This window comes from Leptinotarsa decemlineata, unplaced genomic scaffold (assembly GCF_025532065.1).
Source record: "Leptinotarsa decemlineata unplaced genomic scaffold, Ldec_3_MD MMD2_P_RNA_scaffold_1, whole genome shotgun sequence".
NCBI classification, from domain to species: Eukaryota; Metazoa; Arthropoda; class Insecta; order Coleoptera; family Chrysomelidae; genus Leptinotarsa; species Leptinotarsa decemlineata.
The window spans coordinates 2769468-2780248 of NW_027412523.1; the positions used below are offsets into that span (position 1 = coordinate 2769468).

General features: G+C 33.8%; 1 protein-coding gene across 1 annotated transcript; it reads left to right on the forward strand.

Annotated features, from left to right (window-relative positions):
* Positions 1–5640: 5640 nt before the first annotated feature.
* Positions 5641–7745, forward strand: beag (IC cytokine homolog beag). The gene is made up of 4 exons (XM_023174636.2): positions 5641–6548; positions 6613–6753; positions 6842–7162; positions 7369–7745. The coding sequence occupies exons 1-4, from the start codon at positions 5834–5836 to the stop codon at positions 7653–7655; spliced, it is 1464 nt and encodes a 487-aa protein (XP_023030404.1). The 5' UTR covers positions 5641–5833; the 3' UTR covers positions 7656–7745.
* Positions 7746–10781: the final 3036 nt, after the last annotated feature.

Sequence of the window (10781 nt, forward strand, 5' to 3'; positions counted from 1 at the left end):
AGCATTTAAAATATATAAATTAAGGAATGAAAGAATTCAGGCATATACTCAAATGATAAATGAACAATAATCTGTCGGTAAAAAATGTTTATTGCAGTTATTCGATTTATTACGCTATTGTTAATTAACAATTTTCTATCGCTCGATCATCAACAAATCAGAAGTTAGATGAACATATTTCTTTAAAATTTTTATCACTCATTGTTTAAAAATTTATTATAAACAAATGCATTGTTTATAACATGATTGAATTTTTTTTGGATCTTAATTTTTGATAAAAATCATGATTTTTTTCAATTGTCTCTTGAAGAAATTTTTACAATGCAAAAAAACGCATTTGTTGAGTAACAATTTTTTTACCACCAATTAATCATATTAAGAAACCAATTTTTTAAAATAATTATTCATCTTGTTTTTAATTCGGAACAAAAACAATTTAATTTTTAAAATTCTCCATTGTGTATTGAATAAACAATTTGTTATAAACAAATGAATGTTTTCATTTCATTTTTGTTCCAGTTGCAATTGATGAATGAAAAAAACCATGCATTTTTTTATTCACTCCATTTTTTATCGAATTTATAACAAAGTTTTAAACAATAAGTGATGAAATAAAAAAAATATTTTTATGTAGCTTCTGATTTAAAAAAAACATATCAGTAATAATGATGAATAAAAAAATTTTTTCGATTATTTATTAAACTTTTTCATTAAAAAATGCAGTAAATTGTTAATAAATAATTGAAAAATAATAATTTTTCAATATTTCGAAAATGAATCTATTCCTAACCGTTATAATCATAACTCTACGAAAGGAAAAAATTTCACACTTTTAGTTTAAAGTGTGAAAATATTACATTTTCAATAATGATAATCGAGTGATAAAAAATTGTTAATTAACAATAGCATAATGAATCGAATAATTGCAAAAAAAAATTTTTACCGACAAATTATTGTTCATTTATCTTTTGAGTATATGACTGAATTTTTTCATTCCTCAATTTATATATTTTATATGCTATAATTTTTTTTTTGTAAAATTAACCTAAACACGCACGGCCTACACGCGGCTAAACACCCGATTTAGAGCTCTATTTCAGAGCTCCGGGAAAATTATAAATATTGGTCCTACAGTTCCGGTAGTCAGGACTTTTCGATAGGAAATTTCTTCCTCTTTTCGAATTTTTTTTTTTTCGATTTTGAAAATTCCAATTAGTTTTTGAGATATTTCCAAAAAACTGGACCCATTTTTTATTTTTCACTAAATTGTTTATAACCTTCGCAATTTTCATTTCCGAAAGTCATTCCGAAACATTGGCAAATGTTTCTCTGAAAATAGCTCAGCATTCTTGGATTATTCTTTCCTTCAGTGGCTTTATTGAATCAGATTGCGTCGTCTTTAAAACAACCTATTTTAAGTAAGTGGCCCAGAGGAAAAAATCTAGAGGAGATAGGTCCAGGGATGTGAGAGGCCATTCAGTAGAATCTCTTCTTCCGATACATTGATCAGCATAATTATTATCTAACCATTGAATAACTGGAACTACAAAATAATAAGGTTCCCCATTCTGTTGAAAATGTAATACATTTTCTTTCAAAGATAAATTGCCGTGTATGTCTCTGTGATTCTCTAATTCATGAACTATCCGAGGTTCGATAGATCTTTCTAGCATGTGATCATACATTTCGCCATTTACATTTTCTTCTATATACAGTGTGTAACAACGAAAACCTAACAGAGCCGTTTTTGAATATAAAAAGTAAGATTTTCAAAAAAGCTCGGACACGTCGATTTCTAATTGAAGGGGGACACCTTTCAGACTAATCAGATTTTTTGTAGTACGCACCCCCTCAGAGAGGTGCGTCCGACGACCTTTATTTAGATGGGGAAAGTAGGTCGAGTGGCACCTTGTTTTAAAGGTCTTTCGAATACCTTCACAACTCTGTTAAAAGAAAATTTTTGTAACGATTAGTTTTCGAGATAATTTGAAGTTAAAATTGCCATGTTGATAATACATTAGACAGACCACTCGGTAACTTGTATGCCTAAATAAAAAAAATTTTAAGCAGTTCTTCTTATCAATTTTTTGTTAAATAACAACGTTCGATTGTTTTGTTGAAACGGGTCGTGTATTGTTATTTGTTTAAACATTTCTTTCACTACTGCCGAAAGGGTTTCAGTTATTGCTTCATTTTTTGGCAACGACCAAAATGCTAATAAAACATCAATTTTATTTAACGAGCAAAAACCTGGTAAACACCTAAGCAGAAATCACGTTCTGGATTTGGTCACAAAATTCAGGGAGACAGGTTCGGTTTTAAATGAAAAAAGTGATGTTCAGAGAAGGGTAGTGAATGACGATAATGCGATTGTAGTGTTTGGTCAAGTCATCGCCAATCCCAGGTTAAGTACCAGAGGTTTATCCGCAATGGCAGGAATAAGCCATATGATCGCATGGAGAATCCTTAAAAACCACAAATACCATCCTTACAAAATTAAACTTGTTCGTGAACTCAATGAGGATGATTTTGACCGAAGACAGGAGTTTTGTGAGGGCATGAGTGAAATATTAATGCAAAATCCCGAACTGCTTTATAACATCTGTTATTCGGACGAAAGCTCATTTTATTCAAATGGTTGCGTGAACCGTTACAATTGCCGTTATTGGTCGGAAGAAAACCCAAGACAATACGCAGAAATACATACCCAACATCCCCAAAAGTTGAATATCTGGGCCGGAATATTAGGCAATCATATTATAGGTTCATTTTTCATTGATGGAAATTCAACCGGTGATTCTTATTAACAACTTCTTGAAGAGGCAATTCAACCTTCATAAGTAGGTGCCACTCAATTTACCTAAAATGTAATGGTGGTAACCAACCCCATCCCCCGGAGAAATCTCCTCGTAATAAACAAATAATTCGACATCAAATGGACACGTATTAGCAGGTTGTCATAAAAAGCAAAAATTTATTTTTTTTATGAGAGTTCTGAACGTAACTTGCACCTTAAAAACAATTTGATTTATTTTAAAAAGAGTTGAACTCAATGCAAATACCTTTAAAACTTCAAATTATCTCGAAAACTAATCGTCACAAAAATTTTCTGTTGACAGAGTAGTAAAGGTATTCGAAAGACCTCTAAAACAAGGTGCCACTCTCCTTCCCTATCTATCCCTATCTATTATCGAGACGAATAAAAAAAAATAGAAGAGGCGTAAAATATTCAAGTCTTAATATTAATGCTACGATGGTAAAAATCATGTTTTTGAAAATTTACTAAATTAATAATAGAAAATAAAATTTATTCTGAATGAATTCTTTTATTTGATGAACCAAAACTTACTGCATCGAATGTAGCTTTGAAGAGTACCATTGAAGAGCATATCTTAAGAGCTTTCAGATAATGTATCACAAGTAGGTGGTTGCCTTTCAAAAATATGAAGTTGTGGTGGCTGGGGGCAAGGGTGTGAGAGAAAAAACAAGTTAGTCATCACATCATTTGTTTCTCCCTTTGTATTATGAAAGTTGTTTTCAGCGATTTCTTATATTTTATTTGGTTGCTCAGAGATAGACCTTGTAAGTTTTCAAATTGTCACCCTGTGTATGAAACCGGCGCCGACCTACAAACATACCAAATCAACGATATTTCTAACAAATCATTGAGACTTCCCTCTCGCAAAAACTATTGCATTGTTGTCAGTTATATGGACGCCTCATAATCGCTCACATGTATGAAAAATATACGGCACAAGTATACGCGTACCTCCCGAGCGCCACCAAAATAAAAAAGACTCAACTAGAATATACGCCAATACATATAATTTTGACAATGAAATTGATAAATAGGCGCCCATCTGAAATTTTGTCAGATGGAAGATAGGGAACCTCTGAACTGCCTGGCATGGTGAAACAATTCGGCGTCCATATATGGACGCCTCATTGAAACCGGACGCCCGATTGATAGAAAATTGTAAATGTACGGAAGCTCTATTGATAGTTGGATATATATATATATATATATATATATATATATATATATATATATATATATATATATATATATATATATATATATATATATATATATATATATATATATATTATATATATATATATATATATATATATATATATATATATATATATATATATATATATATATATATATATATATACATAATATATGTTTTTTATTCAAGTATAAAAATTTCACGGTTTCCAATATATCTAATAGATTTTTTGTATATCCTGTTTATTGAAATAGTCCGGAATAGACTATTCTAAATAATTTTCTTCAATCACTAAAACTGTATCACCCCATTACAGCTGCAGAAAGCTCAAATTGACCTGTTCCTCAATTTTCGATCACTTTTATAGTTATATGTTGTTTTTGAATATTTGTTTGTTTCATTTTCATCATTAAAATCTTCAATGTTGCGAATCAAAAGCCATTAAGATAATTTTGATGATACCCTCAACAGAAAGTATAGTTTTAATTCATGATATGCGTTTATTAGATTCATTGAAGACATCCTTTCCTTTGAGAAGTCAACTAAAATTATAAATAATCATAATTAACGCAAATATTTTTGTATCAAAGAATCTGAGTGTCATCAACATTATAATGTAATGTGACATTATCACTCAGAATAAATATTATCTCTGTTACTCCGAAGTTTGAGATTAGAATGAATCGTGTCATCAGAGAATGTATTTATTTCATTATTAATTTCCAAGACGAGTTTCATATTGTGCAGAATGAAAGAACCAGCAGTGCTTTTCATATTATAAATACGACTAAGTTGCTCAATTTCTTTTACATTGGAGGTGAAACAAAATAATGAAAATTGACATGGACATGTTCTCTCTCTCTCTACGTTAATGGATTTTGCTTCCATTGAGACCCATTGAGCCATAGGACATGTTCCTTATGACAAAAAATCTTTCTCCCCCCACCTCGTAGACGAAGCTCACAACGTCAATATATACACATTATCAATTTTGTCAAAGAATACAAAACCCATAGAAGCTCAGAGCTGTCATTTTCGTGTACCGTAGCATGTACCACCAGAGAGCGATGATAGCAAGATGTCAGTATTTAATATGATTACCAACAGAACTGGGTAGCGGTCGCTGACAAACCAGGCGGTTTTTTAATTTAATATAATTTTGGCGTCCATCCCAACTTCGATATGATCCGGCGACTGCTAGCTGCCAATTCTGTTGATACTCACATTAAAAACTGACATCGTACAGCCATCGCTCTCTGGTGATCAAGGTAAGTACTGACAATTTTACGTAACACGAAAATGCCACTTCTTAGTTTCTATGAGCTGTATTCTTTGGTTTTGTCAAAAAAGTCAGAAGTGACCTTCCACAGGCCTGTTATATCGCTAAAGTTATAGGTACATCCAACGTCAGAAAGAAGTTTCAACAGACGACGATCTAAAATGCCGAAAAAATAGTTTCACTGTCGCCTTCCTTAAAGTGTTCGATATCACTCCACTCCAGCCTCATGACAAATATCCGAATCTAGCTTGCATAGTAAGTCAATTTCACTGGTGTTCTGTGGTTATATTCGAAAATGAAATAACTGTTGGCAACATGGTCGATTTGAAATATGACAATTGACATATGACATTGAACTTGCCAAGATTCAATACTGTCAATTTTGCTTATATGGTTAGCCGTAAAATAAACATAATCTTGTATTAGACTTCGAAGAGGGTGATACGAATGAGCAATCTTTTAAGATAACCGTTACAACGTTAAACTTCAACGGCCGTATTGTTTCAATTCTAAAAGAGCGATATAAAACACTTTGAAAATGGCTGAAACTCCAGCATCGCAACGTCTCAGCAATGACGATTTTCGAAAACTGCTAATGACACCTAGGTCGACTCCTTCTAACACACCAGCTCCCGTAGGATCTATAAAAGAAGCCATGAACAACCCAAATTCCATGCCACCCCCTAAAATAGAAGACAAATCTGAGGCGAGGCGTAAGAAAAAGAGTTATTATGCTAAACTCAAAAAACAAGAAGATAATAAAATGGCAGAACTAGCAGAGAAATATCGAGATCGTGCAAGTGAAAGACGGTCAGGGGTCAATCCAGATTATCAAGTGGACGATCCTATAGCGACCGCGCAGGCATATCGAGCAGTGGCTCCAGACTTGAAATCTGGTTTCGATGCAGCAGAAAGAAGGCGACAAATGATTCAGGAGTCCAAGTTCTTGGGTGGAGACATGGAGCACACTCACTTGGTGAAAGGTTTGGATTACGCCTTGCTGCAGAAAGTGAGAAGTGAAATAACACAAATAGAGCAAGAGCAGGAAATAGAACTGGAAAGATTGGCTCACAAGTCTATGGAAGAAAAGGAGAAGGAAAGAAAGGATGCGCAGAAGAAAGAAGAAGAAGAAATGAAGTTCAAAACCAAAATTGGAAGATCTATTTATCACACCATGAATTTATTGAAATCGAGGCACATTGAACGCTCGGAACTGTTTATTCCTGGTAGGATGGCATATGTTATTGACTTAGGTGAGAAGAAATGGTAACTATTATTCTGTAACTAGTTGAAGTAAAATGTGTTTAATTTTTTCAGATGAAGAAGCAGATAGTGATATTCCAACGACATTGATTAGGTCAGTTGCAGATGTGCCATCTTTCGAACTAACCACAACCGTCACAACAAATGATATTGTAATAAGCAAACTGACTCAAATTCTCAGCTATTTGAGATTGGGTAAGAGAAGATTCATATTTTTATATTTATGAAACGTCAGCAATAACATCTTCTGAACATATGAGTAACTTATATTGATTATTTCCAGGTAGTCGGAAAAATAAGAAGAATAAGAAAGGACTGACAGAAAATATGAAGGACTTTGAAACTTTGGAGGAAGAAAGTGATGGTAAAAAACCCCAAAAACGACCAAGACTTGATGATTCAATTTACGAAGATATTGGAGATTATGTACCACCATCAAAGACTAGTAGACACAGGGACAGAGAAGGAAAACGACAATCCTATTTTGATAAACACGAAACAGAACCTGTCGACAATGTTGGACCCACTTTCAGAGTGAATAAATCTGCTGAAATTCTCACCAAATTACAGCAGGAACCTGAGGGATATGCTGAGTGTTATCCAGGTAAATATATTCTTAATTTACATTTAATTTCAGTGTCTTTGTTACAATTCAGTGTTTTCTACAATCTACATGTCTGTCATGTTTTTAGAGAAATAGCACTTCAAATGAAAGTACCGTATTGTTAACGTGTATTTACAGGATATTTAAATTTGACTTGTATTTAGTATGTATAATAAATATACAATAACACATGTTTCATTTCATAGGTTTGGAAGAAATGAATGATGCCATAGATGATAGTGATGATGAGGTAGACTACTCCAAAATGGATCTTGGTAACAAGAAAGGACCCATTGGAAGATGGGACTTCGATACTGCTGAAGAGTATTCCGACTACATGAACCAGAAGGAGGCCTTACCGAAGGCGGCATTCCAGTATGGTCTCAAAATGGCAGACGGGAGAAGGTCGAGAAAACATAAAGATAAAAATGAGAAGGCTCATTTAGACAGGGAGTGGCAAAAAATTCAGAATATGATACAAAAGAAGAAATGAATTCTGTTTATTTTGTTAAGCAAATATGTGTATTGTATAGCAGTTTTATAAAAAGTATATCAATTATATTATGTATTTATTTCAAGTTTATTTTGACAGCATTTTTGATTCATATTCTTAAAATGAGTGAAAAACATGTGAGTTCAATCTTATCTCTTCATTATTTTCACGTCCGTAAAGTGATGCTCGCAACTCCAATCTCTCCGTGTCAATGCATAGAAAAGATCAATCTTTTTTTATGAGGGATTTCAAAAAAGATTTTGATATTTTATATTTCAAAACAAAAATTTGTATGCATTGCTTCTGTTTTGAAAACACAGATATTAAAGCAAAACCAGCGACCCTTTTATTCAAAATTGGGGTAATAAAACCTATTTTTGAAGGGGAAGACAACAATTATTGATCTCTTACACTGATATCAACTTTAGCGAAGATAATTGAAAATATTCTAATCAAATAATTATCTGAATATTACTAGGGACAAAAAAGGAATTGATGAATAAATACTTTTTGAGAGAAATGATAATTCATCTCATTTTTCGATTTAAGCTTATTAACTTTTATTTAATGTATATTTTATATTGACTTTTTTAAGTTTGACCTGTTGAATCAGTCAGTATTTTATGATGATGTTATGTTTTCTTGTCTAATGCGATTGTGAAGGAAAACTAATTCAATAAATGTTTGATTGATTGATTTTAAATAAGCTGTGAGAACTGTGACAAAAAATATATCTGCCTGAAATTGTGGAGATATGTATATGACACTAGGTTTTTGGATTCTTTCAATCCTGGAAATATGGCATAAGAACTATTAATAGTAACGAAGGTCCCATTCCCAACAGCCCATTATTTACCTTTTTATGAATCACTGTTAAAATTATCAATTTTGTTGCAAATTATCAATAACATACATCATTGATGTGTCGAAGAGTGTACCCTGTCTGATACAGACTGGTTTTAGAGTTAGGAACTAGTTCACTTCATTTTCTGAAGACGGCAATTTGGTTGGTGGAACACGCACCATGTATAGTTGCAATGTTATGTAAAAGAACCATGTCATTCGTTATTTGAAACAAAAAATATTTGTCTATTTAAAGGTATGACTGCAACCTCTGGCATAAAATAAATCTAAAACAAAAACTGCTCCCACCAGAACTACAACAATCTTCTTTTCTTTATTATATGATGTTTATGGAAACATTAATAAAAAAGAGTAATCAGCAGCAGTGTTCTGTGATTTTGTTAAAGCCTTTGACTGTGTGGTTCATGAAATACTGCTAAAAAAACTATATCACTATGGCATCCTTGGAATTACTCATAAATGGTTCGAGAATTATCTCACAGGAAGACGTCACATTGTGAAAACCTCATCAGAAGGCGAAATAAAAAAAGGCGTACCACAAGGTTCAATACTGGGACCGATACTTTTCCTGCTATACATAAACTATTAAACTTCTATCGATATAGAAGGAAAATTTACCCTATTCGCCAACGACACCACAATATTATGATGTGATAAAACTTTATGTAGTCTCCAATACAAGTGCAGAGATAACAAAAATAAAAGAGTGGTGCGACCATAATCTGCTGTCGTTCAATATGTATGGTTGATGACTTGTTTACTATATAGTAATTCATGTTCACTTAAATAAAATGAATAAAAAACACTAAATACCAGTGGTAGATATTATTTATACGACCATTTTTGAGTTTGACCCCATTATCAAGTATAAAAATTTCAATGTTTCCATAATAAATTTAGTATTTGACAGCATTCCTTTACCAACACAGGATGCGGACAGGATTATATAAAACAGACCTAGTACTAAATTTTTGTAGGTAATAATTGACAATAAACTGCCAGTTTATATATTATTTGTACCCTATATAAGCGGTTGCTGTATTTCTTGATATTGAAGGACCATTTGACAATCTAAATCTATAGGATTGTCTCTGGCTATGAAGGGTATAGAATCGACCATAACTGGCTGGATCTATGCCATGTTAGAACCTAGAACTACAACTACGACTCTTCAAGGCGAGGCTATCAGGTTCAGGGTCACCAGGGGCTGCCCCCAAGGTGGGGTACTATCTCCCCTTCTGTGGTCGCTCCTGGTGGATAGTCTGCTTGATGCCCTCGACAGAAGAAAAGTCGATCTGCAAGCTTATGCAGATGACCTTGTCATCCTGTCAAGGTCCACGTCGGGAAGAGTAGCTTGTAATATCCTCCAAAGCGCGTTGGACGTTGTTCACAGTTGGTGCAGATGTCTGTCAACCCCAGCAAAACTGTGTTAATCCCCTTCACCAAGAGGAGAAAATTGGACGATCTAACGCCACTTTTTCTCAATGGTGTGGTCATTCCATTTGGAACGGAGGTGAAATATCTTGGCATTGTCCTTGATAGAAAACTCACCTGGAACGCTCACTAGGAAAAAGTTTTACACAAAGCCAGACTGTCTCTTTGGACATGCCGAAGGATTTGTGGTAAAACTTGGGGTTTAGGTCCCAAACAAATCCATTAGATTTATGTGATGATTGCCAGAACAATGATCACTTATGGTGCAACTGCTTGGCCGAAGGCTTTACAGAAAACGGCCCAAGCGAAGCTCTCTGACTTACAGAGACAAGCATGTCTAGCTATCAATACCACACCGTCCATGGAGATCCTTCCAGATCTACTTCCTCTCCACATTTTTCTGGAGAGAGAGGCTAGATGGACTGCATACAGACTTGTGCACAAATAAATTCAACGCAGAGTGCAACAGACTGTTGGTTGGCATGGAAGTTACAGCATTCTGGAAGTGCCCCCAACTGTCAACTACGAACTGCCTTATAAAATACTATTTCCGAGTAGAGAGGACTGGATGCTCCGCTGGGGACCGAATTAGTTTCTTAGAGTTCAGCAGATCCGTACTTTCACCATCTGACCTGAAAGTCCACTCACCATACAAACTAATCGGCTTTGTCAAGAAACAGGGTTTATTTGGTAGAGTTTGAATAGGTGGGAGCCACAATAACCCTTGTGGGTTGCGGTGGAGGGTCGGAGAGTGTCGGTGGAGGTTGCTATACAGCAAAGAAATTACAAAAAAATTTATATGTAGGTACTTAGAAGCTCATCAATATG